Below are 14,876 nucleotides of genomic sequence, written 5' to 3' on the forward strand. Positions count from 1 at the left end.
CCACACCCAAAATTATTCGCGGACTTTGATCATTCTCACGCAACCGACAAGGGATCTCTGATCACATATTCGAAGTCTCTCTGCGTGGGGAGGCCCACAGCTGGCCCAATCGTTCTCGATCAATGTTCAATTTCCACTTCAGCTCTTTTCTGCCCTCGGGGCCTCTCCAGCTCAGAAGCTCTTGAAGCTTACCGACACAGGAGAATAAAGACCTCTTGTGGTAGGTCGTCCATCGAAGTTGATCTGCGCAACGTACCCGCACACCACCCTGCTGCGCAGTTCTGCTATGTGATGTGAGAGCATCCAAAAGAGCCTCGACCTCCTTCGCGATAGCCCGGCTACGCTCTCCCGGGAGCAAACACCCCTTCGTACTCGTATACCGGGCGACCATGATCGCCAGAGAAGTTTCTGTTGGTGCATATGGAAGCATGTCCACATCGATAATATCGTATAAGTGGCGCATTTCTCCGATTATATGTCTTACTAGCGGAGCGTGGAGGTAGTATTTCGTCCGTGACCGTGGACGAGGCTTTTCGAGGAAATGAAACTTGATTTGTGTATGGTGGTGGTATCTCAACTGGCCGTTCTCAATACGCAACTGGGTGGGCCGTAACTGGACCAACTGCCTCTTGAACCACCAGTCCACGTCTCGAAGATCGTGGTTGTCATCATCCTCCCATTGCTCGAAGAGGATTTCCACTGCGTACCGCTGCGCGAAAGCTGTCAGTAATGGGCGGCCGCGAATCAGTGGCAGCTGTCATGGGGGTTTGCACTAACATCATCATTCTGCATTGTCCTAAGGAGAGGGTCAATGAATGATTCGAAACCAGGACGTTGACGACCAATGGCCAGATGTCCAATGATGGCTAGTCTATAATCCTTGATGTCAGGGATATCTTGAAGACACCCAAGCACATGCTCAGTCATGTCACCCAGATGTTCCACGCTCATGATGATAATCTCGAACAGAAAGGTACAGTTTGAATGAGGATGTAACCATGGTTGCAGGCGATGATGATCTTGAGAATCATGCAGGACCGGGAAAACATCCGGGGCTTTATACCTTGGTATTCTTGGAGGAAAGAAACCATGGGGGATGCCCGGATACGGCCTGGACTGGCCTTCGGTAAGTGTGTTCCTTTGCATGGTGGTTGTCTGGCGCAATCCTAGTGCTGGCATGGCTTGCTGACCGTGCAGAAGTATCGTAAGGGCCGTTTGTTGCTGCATCCGAGACATTAGGCCCGGCGCGTTTGATACCCAGCCATCACCGCCCGATCATGATGACATCCGGACGAAAGCAAACGGATATTTCGTTGTTCCTCTTCTCCATGCGCAATGTGGCTGACTTGGCGAGGTCACTGAAAGTAATCATCCCATGTCGTGGCTCCTCCACCCCGCCCCAAACGAGGGACTCTGGGTAGTTTTAAAGCACCAGTGTGTCTCATCCAGCGCATGGATTACCTCCACTACCCCCTTGGCGCCGCTTCTAGAAGTTGAACCATGGTCAGAGACTTTCATCGGAGTAACTGAAGACTGGGACTACTTGCATACCTGTATGTTTCGTTTTGCTGCTTGTTTGAACGATAGTAACGAGTACGTTGGCTGGCTTGAACCGAGACAATGCTCGAAAGGCTGGATACCACACTGCTAGCAATCCGAGACCAGGCTGTTTTGCGAGACTCTCTGGATGACAATACTGAGAAGGCATACAAACTGGACCCTGACTTCCGTTGGCCCTGATCGGTTTGGGATTGTGCGGGGGTCGAGAGACAGAAGATCGCAGGAAGCAACAAGCACACCAGACTTCACGGTTCTGTTTGGCTAAGGAAGTACTAATCACGTTTTCGAGCTAGATCCTTGTCTAGGCTGATCTGAGTATACCTATCGCCATCGTGTTATGGACGTCCTAGGGAGCCATGTCACTACTGACGACGCATGTCTCTCTCCTGTCGTGCTGGTGGCTGGGAGCGAGCTTGAGATGAGCGTTGAACAAGGTCTCACTTGTTTCAAAGTCATTCGCCTGATTGATGTTCAATGTTCAGGCTTTCAGCGTTGGATGTTTCATGTGTTGTCTTGCGATACATACTTCAGAAAGCGTTTGTCGAGGCATCCCAAGATGCGGTGAGTGGACTTTATGAAACACTTATGGTTGAAGACGCGCGAACACAAAGAAGAAAAGACGAAGGAAGGAAGAGAAAAGCGAAGGAAGAGAGCCAAGGCAGGATTGAAGGGAGTCTGTAGGGCATTGACGTGACGAGCCGGAGGCTTGAAAGCATCATTTGATATAAGTCTTTTAAAGAGCCTTCGTTCCTGCAGCTCTGAGTGGGATAAGAACAGTAAAAATCTGCCGTTATCGGTCTACTGTGAGTTTGTCATTGGCAAACTCTCTATGCTTTCTTGGGGTCTCTGGATTGGGGGGATATGTGTCTAGGTTGAGCATATACAACTATACAACTACAACCTCGGAGTTAGTCAAATAGCAGCGTTTGTTGGATATTGTCTTCTCGGCTGGGATGATCGGACATTCTCTCAATAATCTCAGTTGAGACTAATAGGTTGAGAAGTTGTTTCTACAAACCATCCGTTTCGCATTTGACTTGAACATCTTGCACAATTAGAACAACATCGGCAATTGAACTGGGGCAGTTGTATGCATGATCTCGAGTGGGTCTAGCCGCTGATACTGTCCTTAGCAGCATGCATCAAGGTTTGACAGCCGAAAGAGCAAGTATGTGTACATACTATGTACTTAGTAGCAAAGGATAGAGTCTCCGCACCGGACTCCCTAGCCATGCCATATACCAGACAAAATCATTCAGGACTACTGCGCATAAGGAGACCAGGTACGATGCTGTCAATTCCAAACGCTTGTAGAAGACACAATTCCCAGTGAGTCCACAGCTCAGCCCCTGCGATGGGTTTTTCGTCATTGTCCTGAGTCAGCTGGGTAGTCTTGCATCATGCTGCCAGCCAGAGAAGGTGGCATGTGCTGGAAGGCATTTCTTTCCGCTGGCACAGGACAGTCAGTGATGTAAGCAGGCGAGTCGATGATTATGGATGGCGGTAAGAAATGAATTCATGATCGACAAGTATGGCAAAGGGATATAATTAGAATTGGCTTGTGGTTTTGGTTTGATGAAGATCTTCAGGATGACCTATGGTTCCATGATGAAGCTCGGAGAGTGGCCGTTGCGGAAGGGAATGACTAAGCTCAAGACGCTTTGCCTGGTTGAGATTCCCAGATGGAACTTGTACGGATCGGGGAAGGTGCCAGCAATGAGGTGCCTGCAGTGGAGCAGCTTCCCGCAGCAGCAGCCAATCCAAGGCTGTCCCCCGCAAATGCCAGACAACTCGGACCAATGACCAGGCTTACTGATTACGCCGCCGACATCAAGGGCCGGCTGGGCTGAAGTCATGATCGGCAATGCGCAACCGGCTTTTTGAGGGCCAGCCAGCCTTACTAAGTACAGTACTATACTCGTACTCATACTCATACGTAGTGAGAATTGACCCTTTGGTCCCTTTGGTCCCTTTGGTCCCTTTGGTCCCTTTGGTCCCTTCCTATGCTAAACTGATTTCTCCTACGCACCCTACCCAGTTTAAGCTGTCCCTGCCCCACACGTAATTGCTCCAGACTCCCGAGTCCCCCCCCCCGTTCCCGCAGCGGGTCGAGGCTTGCCTGGAGTGTTTAATTCTGGACGGAATGATAGACATGCAAAACCAGAACCTGCCGATCTAGGGCTGACCATCGATTAGCACATCACGACGTCATGTCGTCGCCGGCCTCTGGTGAATTCACGAGTCAAACAAACAGTTGTACCAAGGCTCAATTCGTAAAGGTGGTGCGTGGTATTCACCAACGGCCCGTTTGACTCCCAGCCTACGTAGCCTTACGTCATATGTCCTGTCCACCTCATTTCTCCCCCCAGGCAACAAGCTATATAATCCTCCCAAATTCAGCTCCAATCCATCTCCAGAACATCTTCATCTATCCAACTATCACAATCAACACTTACTACCAAAGCTTCAACCAAACGCACACTATCCACACTCTTCTACATTACTTCTCTCCATCTATCAATTGAAATCACTCATCATGTCGAACATCATCCACAAGGTTAAGGACGTGGTCACCGGCCACCACCACGAGAACAAGACCGAGAACACTGCCTCCGACAACCACGGGCCTCACAACTCCAAGATGGCCAACAAGCTGGACCCCCGCGTGGACAGTGATGCTGGTAAGTACACAGCAACACCACCCCGGCAAAGACTTCCTGCTAACATACCATTCTCAAGATAACCGTGCTCGCCACGAAGCCATGGGTGGTGCCCAGGGCCCTCACGAGTCCAACATGGCTAACAAGGCCGATCCTCGCGTCGACTCTGACCGTGACCACCGCGCTCACCCTACTTCCACTACCACCGGAGCTGGCTACGGTGGCAGCACCACTGCTGGTGGCTACGGCGGCAGCACCAACGCTGGTCCTCACAGCTCCAACATGGCTAACAAGGCCGACCCCCGTGTCGACTCTGACCGTGACAACCGTGCTCGTCACGAAGCTATCGGCGGCACTCAGGGCCCTCACTCCTCCAGCATGGCCAACAAGATGGACCCCCGCGTCGACTCGGACCGTGACAACCGTGCCGCTCACCACTCCACCTCTACTGGCGCTGGCTTCGGCAGCAGCACTACTGGCACTGGTTACGGCGGCAGCACCACTGCTGGTGGTTACAGCGGCAGCACCAACGCTGGTCCTCACAGCTCCAACATGATGAACAAGGCCGACCCCCGTGTCGACTCTGACCGCGACAACCGTGCTCGCCACGAAGCTCTCGGCGGCGCCCAGGGCCCTCACTCTTCCAGCATGGCCAACAAGATGGACCCCCGCGTCGACTCAGACCGTGACAACCGTGCCGCTCACCACTCCACCTCTACTGGCGCTGGCTTCGGCAGCAGCACTACTGGCGGCTACGGCGGAGCCCCCACCGATTCCGGTGCCTATGGTTCTTCCACCGGTGCCGCAGGCTACGGTGCCGGCCCGACCACCTCCACCACCACCACCGGCTTCGGCGGCAGCAGCACCAACGCCGGCCCTCACAGCTCCAACATGATGAACAAGGCCGACCCCCGCGTCGACTCTGACCTTGACAACCGTGCCCGTCACCAGGGTATGGCCAGCAGCAGCTACAACACCGGAGCCACCGCCGGCCCCCACCGCTCCGACATGGCCAACAAGATGGATCCCCGCGTGGACTCTGACTTGGACAACCGTGGTACCCTCGGTACTCAGCGTGGTTTCTAAGTTGATCCAGCAAGAGAGACATTTAGAGACGCAAAAGACATAAAAAGAAGAGGAGAACTTGGGTCAAAGTTGAAGAACTCGCTTTTTCTCTCGATCCCTTCATTTGTGCTTTCACACCTAATAATGCTGTTATGACCTGTTGCTATGCCTGCCTACGTGCGCTTGCTTTGTTGCCACTGTTGCTCTTGTTTGATACCAAGCAAGTTTAATGATGCTTTGATTTCTTTTTCCTACCATGTACTTTATCGAGATTGATATGTTATCAACTGAATGAAATATTCAAAATAAGAAAGTTCCTGTTTCTCTCGTATTAGTTTCGCCGACGGAATTCAGACTGAGTAATCTTGAATCATCGCTGAATGAACCCGAACCCACCCTTGGTAAAGTGTAGAACAAAACCATGGCAGATGGTAGCTAAGCCTTGCCCGCCTCCTCCAACCACTGCAATAATCGACCACCCACGCGAGCAAGTTATTGACAACCTGAAGACTGCCGATGATGAAACTCGTTAAGGATATAAAATTCACCCCCGGCCCCCCCCCCCCCTCTTCTCTCAAATATTCATTCACAAATCGGAAAGCTAGGTGATCTAGTCCCGAGTGCCGAAACGAACCCATTAAGTTCCCATGGCAGGACACCCCCTCTCCTCCCCTCCCCTCCCCTTGCCCATCATTCCAGGATCTGGGATGGTGGTATGCGGTATGCATGACTTCACAGCCCCCGCGATTCATGCCCAGATTACTCCGTAGATGCGGAGGGTTTCGCGGGGGATTTTAGCGTTGCGCTGGTCATGGACACAAGCACGCTCAATGTCTACGTAGCCTGGTCTTATAGGATAGAGGTGGGACAGTACAGAGATAGACCCGAATAGACAACCGAGCCAGGTCACATGATGCCGATTTCGAATGAAGTACTGTACTGGTGCTGTGCTGTGTGGGTGGCCAGGATTTACCCGGTGGGTGGGTGGCATTTGCAGGTGAGACCTGCAGCAGTTCGCCAGGCCAGGTGGCTGGCGCCCCTCTTGCATACCTTCAGATCGGGACTGGGTGGACATGGGTAGATGCATCATGCGCGTAAGAGATTAACTATTCTCTCTCCTCTTCGTTTGTTTGCGGGTGAAACTGGTTCTGCTGGGTGAGGGAGACATGTTACGCAGGCTTTGTGCAGCCTTGAACACCTGAATTCAACGGTGAGTGACCCATGGGGGGATTGGAAAGGAAAAGTTCAATATGCAGGCGTTCAACTACCGGACGAGTATGTATGTACACCATAAACACCCACACAGATTAGAGGAATTAGAGAGATAAGGAAACAAGAGATAATTCGACTCGGGGGGGGGGGGGGGGTCCTCTGAATGCACCTTCGAGAAATTAGACAAGTCCTATGAGCGAAGGAAGGTGGTCGAACAGCTGCCGTTCCAGAAAATACCGTCCTCAAGGTCAGATTTGGGAAGTAAAGAAAGGGTTGCTTCAGAATGGGTATAAGTCATATCAACGGGTTGGACCGCAATGCTCGATGCTTAGGCTGAAAAGAAAAAACATGATAGAAAATGATGATGAGAACGACGTGGGCTGGAACGGAAATGCAAGCGGGAAATGAAAGAGCGCGACGGTTGTGATGATGGCCGAGGTCACAACAAATGCAGATTTCGCTAGAGCAAACGTCTTGCTCAGTGCAGATTTAAATTCCCGGGAACGCAGCGTAGCGGGACCTGGGCTAGGGCATTGCAGCCCGGCCGTCGAGGGCCAAAGGGCCCGAGTCATTCAACGGCGTCAGAGGGTTCTCGTCCGACGACTCAGAGCGCACGGGCGTTTCAGCACGCAATTGGGCCGGGCGAGTTTGAGTGGACGAGGATGACTGGGTCAACGACTGCGTCAACGACTGCCAGCCGGGGACTTCATTTGACGGAATGGGATCAGGATTCGATGTAGGCGCCGGCGGTTGGGAGGAACTATCATCCGACGCATCTAGATCTTGGAGCCGCATATTCTCGATATTGGCGGCCAGTCCTGCCTCGACAGGGAGTCGACTCTCGGGGCGACGCTCATCACCAGAGGTCCGCGAGGGTTGTGTAATAGCGTTGGGATCCGGTTGAGGGGTATGTGTCTCCGACCGGGCGGGTTCCAGGGCGTCGGGCTTATCTTCCGCAGAAGCGGATTTTGATTCCTCTTGCTCCTCAAAGTCGTTGGTATCGTCTACCTCCGCACTTAAATCGGTGTAGGCACGGCAGTTGGGGCATTGGAACATAGGGTAGTCGGGCGTATGGATCAGGCGGCTGACACATTTGTAGTGCCAGACGTGGGCACACGCGGCCATGAACAGGCACTGGTAAGGGCGCTTCGAGACTTGTTAGCTACGGTAATGCCAGTTGAAGACGTTGAAAACTTACTAGAACAGATCCTAGGCAAATGGAGCATTCTCGGCATCCAGAGTAATCTGCGGTATCCCCCTTTCCAAGATTCTTGATAAGATTTTCGGTGTTTTTGCTATTTCTCCGTTAGCTTCGTTCATATCGCATTGGTCACTCTAGGTATCTTCACATACTTGAATTCATTGGGCTGCTGCTGCCAGGACCGGTTGCATTCGATCCGTATGCGGACGCAGCGAAAGATCATTTCCTCGCCACCGCGGAAGTCAATGCCTAACTGCACAATATCTCCATCTTTGATAGTATAGAGTCGGGAGGCGATATTCGGCTGGCTCAGTCGCATGTGGTTGAGAAAGGTGCCCGACGAACTGCCGACATCCTTGACATGCCACTGTCCGTTCAGATACATGAACTCGCAATGTTTGCGACTCACGACCTTTGATTTGAACCCGACAGGGGCATCGGAAGGCTCTGTGGGGTTGGCCACGGGCGTGCCATCCCGCTCGGAGTATCGCCCAACGCGAATAACACAACTATCGGATGGCAATGTGCGAGAAATCGGGATGAAAGGCAATGAAGGGCGGCTGCTAGCGTGCGAGTCTTGGTGAGGAAAAAAACGGATGGTGGCTTTTTGTTTTGGTCGCGGGGACGAAGTACACGGGCTTTCGGACACGACTGGATCGGGACTCTCAAGGGCGCCGGGCTGAATGTTCCCTGCGCTCGACACCTCCCCGTGGGGCCTCGCCTCGACAGCTTGTGATGAACCTCGGGGTCGCGCCATTATTTCTTGCGTCTGATTCCCAGCGGTCGTCTCGTTGCGAAGAGGAGTGTTGGACGATTCTGTAGGGGATGGCTGGGAGCGCAAGTCGAGTTCGAGGCCACGGTAGCTGGGGGAAAAAACCGAGCTATAGCGGGCGAACGTGGACTGATGTTCACTTTCGGGACATGGGGCCCGGCTGGTTGTCCCCACTGTCGAGGTTGAAGATTCGGGTCCGGTGGAGGCGGCTGAAAACCAAGAAACTCGACTACCGAGAGTATGACGACGGGAAACCCGCTGGCTGTTGGTGGACGAGGAGGAAGAGGAGGCGACACTGACACGGGGTTGTGGTTGCTGTTGAGGTGGAGGTGGAGGTGGAGGTGGAGGGGAAGAGGAAGAAAAATGAAGTTGAGTGTAGGCACGCAGTTGACTAAGGCGACGGAGAGGACGTAAACGAGAGTCGGAGGAGGGAGGAGAGGGAGAGGAGGGGAGGAGGTTGGAGGAGGGAGAGGCGGAGGCGGAAACAGAAACAGAAGACATGGGGGGGGTTAAGTTAACGTGGAACTGATTTCTTGTTGGTCGGGCTGGACTGCACTGGGTCCGGCGGGAGGACAGACAAGATAGTAATCATACAATCATTCAATCAGAGAGAGTATGGGTGTGAGTGTATCTGTATGTGCGTGCGTGCGTGCGTGTACAGTGAGTGTATATATGTTTGTTCCAGAAAACAAAGAGAACAACAGCAGCAACAACAAAGCACAGTTATCAATTTGGCGACGAACAAGAGATCCTCCCGATCGATCCCTGAATCTTGGTTGTCCCTCGTCCCTGACTCCCTGGCCGATGGATGGACTGGGCAAAACTGGATCTCGTGCGATCAGCGCGACAGCCCTAAATTGGGATCTTCTGCGCCAGTCAGTGGTTCCGATCGGTTCGGTGAGTTATGGCGCTTCTCGAAGACGATATCTATGCTCCAATGCGACACACAGGAGAGCGCGAGGGAAGGGAAGGGGAAGGAGGAGAGAGAAAGCGCGCGCGACAGAGAGAGAGAGAGAGAGAGAGAGAGAGAGAGAGGAGGGAGAAGGAGAGAAGAAAAAGCCAGGAGGGCGTGAACAGACAAGGAGAAGAACAAGAACAAAACCAGAACCGGGCAATACTGAATGATCGATTAAATGATTGAATGAAACTGGAATGCCGGAAAGAGATGGCCACCATGCGAGTCAAATGGTAAGATCGACTGCCAGTGGGGCGAGTGGAATGTTTGGACTGGACTATGGGCTATGGGCTAATGTGTACGGGCGCAGAGAGGCAGGGAGAGGAAGACGACGACGACGATGATGATGATGAAGAAGACGAAGAGCGAAGAACCTGATGAAGATTCATCGCACCATTTTGAGCAGTTTCACCCCCTCTCTTCATCCCGTCCTAGAAGACCCATGGAACTTAGTCCCTACTTCGTACACTGCTCTGATTTCGCTGTTCTTCACCAAATCCAACCCAATAACTACTCGCTACATTTGCTCGGAGCATTTCCCTTGGACGTGTCAATGGATACCTTAGTTCCTGCACATCCAGCAAGAGATCCACTGATTGAATCCTCGAACATTGCCCAACGGAGGATTTCCATGGGTTCCATCTCTTTGGGGGTAAATCACTGAATTTGAGAGCATGTCTTGGCCCTTACCGCCACAGCTCGCTTCATTCCTACCAGGCACGGATGCGGCAAGCCACGCAGGAAGAGCTACGAGTTATCAGTGGAGTTGGTGAAGTGATAGACGTTGATTACAGCAGTGGCCCAGAATCTCAGGCTGGATTAGCTTTGCGGGGAAGGAACTGAGCGCATGTTACCTGCCTCTGCTTGTTCGCCTCTCGGTCCGGTCACGGGCGCGGCCCTCCATGTGATGCAGCCATCGGCCGGGATCATCTCACGTGGAAGCGCAGCACACGCCTGTCCATTGGCGATCATCGAGGGTCGCGCGGGGGGTGGACTGGCATTCCTCTGGCTGGTGCTGGGAGACATCCCCTAGTGGGGTTGATTACCCTGAAGCGTGGACAGAACGTCAACTAGATTGATATGACAAACCGGCAGGGCTTGGTCGGTTGATCACGTCGACAGCTGCGTCCCGTCTATCTTGATGGACTTTTCAGGCATGGGAATAAACAATGCAATGCGAGACATATATGAGTGCGCGCCCCGCTGATAGGAAAGCAAGCGTCTCGGCTGCAACCACCCGAACAATATATATTTGTGATGAAAAGGGGGGGGGGACCAGTTGGGTCATTCACCATCTGTCTGGTGATCGATCATATTGCAACCCTTCGGGTGAGCTCAAGTTGTTGTTTAGAACCTCACCGTCTAAGCATCGTGTAAAATAGGTTTCACCGCAACTCAGACCAGTCGAGCTGGTCGACCGCGAAGAATGTCAACCCAAGACCAGTGGCGCAATTGGCCCTGGGTACTGGGTAGTAGTGATCATGGAGTGAACCGTTAGCTTCCGAGGTGGAACCGGGGCAAAGCTGCCCCCATGATAACGAGGGCATCGGTGAAGGACGAGGAGGGTTCGATTGGTTCGCTTGAAGGAAGAGGACGTTTTCGCCGCGTATGAAATTGGTAGAGACTTTGACTATCAGTTAGTGAACCATAAGAGCCATAATAAGTGTGATTTTGAATTGAGTTGCGATTGAAAGATCAACCCAGCAAGAAGCGGTGGGAGAAGGAAGAAAGAAGAGATGACGAGATGACGATGACGATGGATGGGAGAGATAAACAATAGTCAGACACTGCTATAACAGAGTCGCGAAGTAGTACGTAATTCGATTTCCGTAGAAGTTGGGGAATCTGAGACCAGGAACCGGGGATCATCTGGTCAATTGGATGTTCATGGATAGTGCAGCCATCGCAGGTGTTTGTTCCTGATAGAAGATTGCAATATCAGTAGGTTAGTTACTGAGTAATGCTGGTAGACTGATTGTAAAGATCTCCGACCGGTGGAGCTTTCTCAGACTGGCAGATGATGGAGTGCGCGCGCTCTTGCCTGCTTACTTGCCTGCTTACTTGCCTGCTTGCTTTGCTAGCTTCCTCCCAACCTCCACTATTGTAATGTCACCATTCACCAACTAAACTACCTACTGCTACAACCACTGCTGCTGCTGCTGCTGCTTGTGCTGCTCAGTGACTTTACTTACCCGCTACTGCGAGCTGCCGTCTCTTTCTTTCTCTTCTCCAGTTCTTCTTCTTCTTCTTCTTCCTCCTCTCTTTCCCTTCCCCATTCCCCAATCTCTCTCTCTCCCTCCCCCCAATCCCTCGTTCCCCATTTCTCTCCCTCCCCCTCAATCTCCCTCTTCTCCTCGATTATTGTATCCGATCTTCTCCCTCATCCTCTTCTCCGATCGGGCCACTTTCCCATGTCAGCATAAAAGTGACTGCTGGAATACAGGGAACATAGGGACAGGGACAAAGAAACTTGGACCCTCCTGCTCTCGCATCAACTTCCCATCCGCCGCCTCGTCTACTTAAAAGCGGTGCTCACTAACCGAACCATCCATCCTGCCGTCTCGCAATCTCCCAGCCGCTAGTATCAGCAGAGCCTCCCCCCCCCGGCCCCTTCTTTGTTGTTCTATCGCCCATTCGATCTTTCCTCCTTCATCCCATCGATTCCCGATCGTTAATCTCTATTGCGAGCTATTCTTGCCTATACACGTATACCGCCTTGTTCGTCCTTGATGCAATAAGGAAAGCAACAAGGAAGCAAGAACAAGATCCAGACGAGTGGCTGCCCACCCAATCTACGATCGCACTTACGCGTCCTGTCGCCATCTGTCGTCCTTGAAGTCATTGCTTGCGGGGCCTCTTCCTGGTCCTGCGGGCTTCTACAACCGAAGACATGAGTGGAATTACGAGCGCTTGTTTGTCCTGCTTATCGACGGTGGACCGTTGGTGTCATATCTCGGCATGCCTCGGTCCGATCGGTGGTCGCTCTAGGGATGGGATTTATGAATCCACTTTGGCAGACAATGAACGCGAAGCAGTCTCTGACTTGCTGCAATTCCTCGATGCGGTAAGCCCCGTCCTCTCTCACGCCGTGACCGTATCTCTGCGGCATCACTCACACATGCGCGACAGCAACAACGTCAAGAGATTGATTTTTTCAATGGCGAGCCTCTTCGGGCCTTGAGCACTCTTGTGTATTCCGACAATGTAGAACTTCAGCGAAGTGCAAGTTTGACCTTTGCTGAGGTCACAGAGCGAGGTACGTACGACGCGCATAGGATTGATTACGGCAATGGCTGACGGCTGAGTTACCCGGTCATAGATGTACGCGAAGTCGATCGGGACACTCTCGAGCCTATCCTTTTCTTACTGCAGAGCTCCGACATTGAAGTGCAACGGGCGGCCAGTGCAGCACTTGGAAACTTGGCTGTGAACGGTGGGGCTTTTCCCTTCCTCTGTAATCGCCTTTGCTGATTGGGTCCAGCGGAGAACAAGGTGTCGATCGTCGCGTTGGGAGGTCTGGCTCCCCTAATACGGCAGATGATGTCCCCTAATGTCGAGGTCCAATGTAATGCCGTTGGTTGTATTACGAACCTGGCTACCCACGAGGATAACAAGGCGAAAATTGCCCGCTCCGGCGCATTGGGTCCATTGATCCGGCTGGCAAAATCGAAGGACATGCGAGTACAGCGTAATGCGACTGGCGCGCTGCTGAATATGACGCACTCGGGTCAGACACCTCACTACAACAGCGACAACCCAACCTCGCTAACAGAATGCGCAGATGACAACCGACAACAACTCGTCAACGCAGGGGCCATTCCTGTTCTGGTCCAATTGCTATCCTCCTCCGATGTTGATGTACAATATTACTGCACTACTGCCTTAAGCAATATCGCCGTCGATTCGTCGAACCGCAAACGACTAGCGCAGACCGAGTCTCGATTGGTCCAGTCGCTTGTGCATCTCATGGATTCCTCGACACCAAAGGTCCAATGTCAAGCTGCTCTGGCACTGCGCAATCTGGCTTCCGATGAAAAATACCAGCTTGAGATTGTGCGAGCGAAGGGACTTTCGCCGCTGCTGCGCCTCCTACAATCCTCTTACCTGCCCCTGATCCTCTCCGCCGTCGCATGCATTCGCAACATCTCCATACACCCCCTCAACGAATCTCCCATCATCGACGCGGGATTCCTCAAACCTCTGGTTGATTTGCTCGGCTCGACTGACAACGAGGAGATACAATGTCACGCCATCTCGACCCTGCGGAATTTGGCGGCAAGCTCTGACCGTAACAAGGAGCTCGTTCTTCAGGCCGGAGCGGTTCAAAAGTGCAAGGACCTGGTTCTTCGCGTCCCTCTTAGCGTACAATCCGAGATGACGGCTGCGATCGCTGTGCTGGCCCTCAGCGACGAATTGAAACCGCATCTTCTGAACCTCGGCGTCTTTGATGTTTTGATCCCTCTCACCGAGTCGGAGAGTATTGAAGTGCAAGGAAACAGTGCCGCAGCCCTGGGGAATCTCTCATCCAAAGGTATTTGAGCCGCTAGCCTACGGGCTTGTTAATGCAGAGTTCATGGACTAACGTGTGGTAGTGGGAGACTATTCAATTTTCGTGCGCGACTGGGCGGATCCTAACGGTGGCATTCACGGTTACCTTAGCCGGTTTCTCGCAAGCGGCGACCCGACATTCCAGCACATTGCTATTTGGACTTTGCTACAACTTCTCGAATCTGATGACCAGAGATTGATTGGGTACATTGCCAAATCGGATGACATTGTCCAGATGGTCAAATCAATCTCTGATAAGAACATTGAATCCGACGAAGAAGATGCAGATGAGGGTGAAGGCGAGGTCATTGCGCTGGCACGGCGATGCCTCGAGTTTCTGGGGAGTGGTCACAAGCAGACCCTTGTAGAAGGCTAATCTAATTTCGTCTTTGCGAGCGCTGACGCCGGTTTTCGAAGCCCACCACTTCTGTCCTTTTTCTTACCTCGATAATCATTCGATTCTTCCCCGTGTCTTCTGTCTTACCTACTATACCTTGAGTGTCCCTGTTATGTGGATGTTTTGCTACAATGACCTATATTTGTCACAGATGTTAAGCGAGCATATGATTCGGTGTCACTTATCTATTATTCTATCATGTCAGCGAGCATTAGGTGTGAGTGATGAAACTGATTTGTTTTCGTTGGGAGTGTGACCTACAGTTGCTTCTTGGTCACATACGAGTCATCTGCGACTAACGCTGTATTTACTATGTACCTAAGAGCAGATCTCGAGCCTATCATTTATCTATAGCTGATTTATTTTTTGCTTTATTATTTATCATTAGAGATATTGAAGCGATGATGTCATGTGCGAATACTCGTATCTTTCTGTGTTTGTTCCGTATGTCCATCCAACACTGAACGGGGAAAGAGTTTCTCCCGTCCCGTCCGGAGCTCCGCCAA

At 52.1% G+C, this 14,876-nt stretch overlaps 4 protein-coding genes across 4 annotated transcripts; 2 read left to right on the forward strand and 2 right to left on the reverse strand.

Moving 5' to 3' along the window:
• Window positions 1–61: 61 nt before the first annotated feature.
• BO82DRAFT_407810 (uncharacterized protein) lies at window positions 62–951 on the reverse strand (the record flags this gene model as incomplete). Its single annotated transcript, XM_025639655.1, has 2 exons — window positions 62–709; window positions 778–951. The coding sequence occupies 2 exons, from the start codon at window positions 949–951 to the stop codon at window positions 62–64; spliced, it is 822 nt and encodes a 273-aa protein (XP_025485860.1).
• Window positions 952–4,096: 3,145 nt separating this feature from the next.
• Window positions 4,097–5,592, forward strand: BO82DRAFT_348805 (uncharacterized protein; the record flags this gene model as incomplete). The annotated part of the gene is made up of 2 exons (XM_025633850.1): window positions 4,097–4,241; window positions 4,300–5,592. 2 exons carry the CDS (start codon window positions 4,097–4,099, stop codon window positions 5,304–5,306), a joined length of 1,152 nt encoding a protein of 383 aa, XP_025485861.1. The 3' UTR covers window positions 5,307–5,592.
• A 1,371-nt stretch (window positions 5,593–6,963) lies between these two features.
• BO82DRAFT_14715 (FHA domain protein) lies at window positions 6,964–9,368 on the reverse strand. The gene is made up of 3 exons (XM_025630129.1): window positions 7,851–9,368; window positions 7,696–7,792; window positions 6,964–7,643 (listed from the first exon to the last, which is right to left on the reverse strand). Exons 1-3 carry the CDS (start codon window positions 8,969–8,971, stop codon window positions 7,023–7,025), a joined length of 1,839 nt encoding a protein of 612 aa, XP_025485862.1. The 5' UTR covers window positions 8,972–9,368; the 3' UTR covers window positions 6,964–7,022.
• A 2,672-nt stretch (window positions 9,369–12,040) lies between these two features.
• Window positions 12,041–14,729, forward strand: vac8 (protein anchor VAC8). The gene is made up of 6 exons (XM_025636666.1): window positions 12,041–12,489; window positions 12,555–12,681; window positions 12,745–12,858; window positions 12,907–13,152; window positions 13,207–13,956; window positions 14,018–14,729. Exons 1-6 carry the CDS (start codon window positions 12,316–12,318, stop codon window positions 14,347–14,349), a joined length of 1,743 nt encoding a protein of 580 aa, XP_025485863.1. The 5' UTR covers window positions 12,041–12,315; the 3' UTR covers window positions 14,350–14,729.
• Window positions 14,730–14,876: the final 147 nt, after the last annotated feature.

The sequence above is a fragment of the Aspergillus uvarum genome (assembly GCF_003184745.1).
Source record: "Aspergillus uvarum CBS 121591 unplaced genomic scaffold BO82scaffold_108, whole genome shotgun sequence".
Classification (NCBI taxonomy): Eukaryota; Fungi; Ascomycota; class Eurotiomycetes; order Eurotiales; family Aspergillaceae; genus Aspergillus; species Aspergillus uvarum.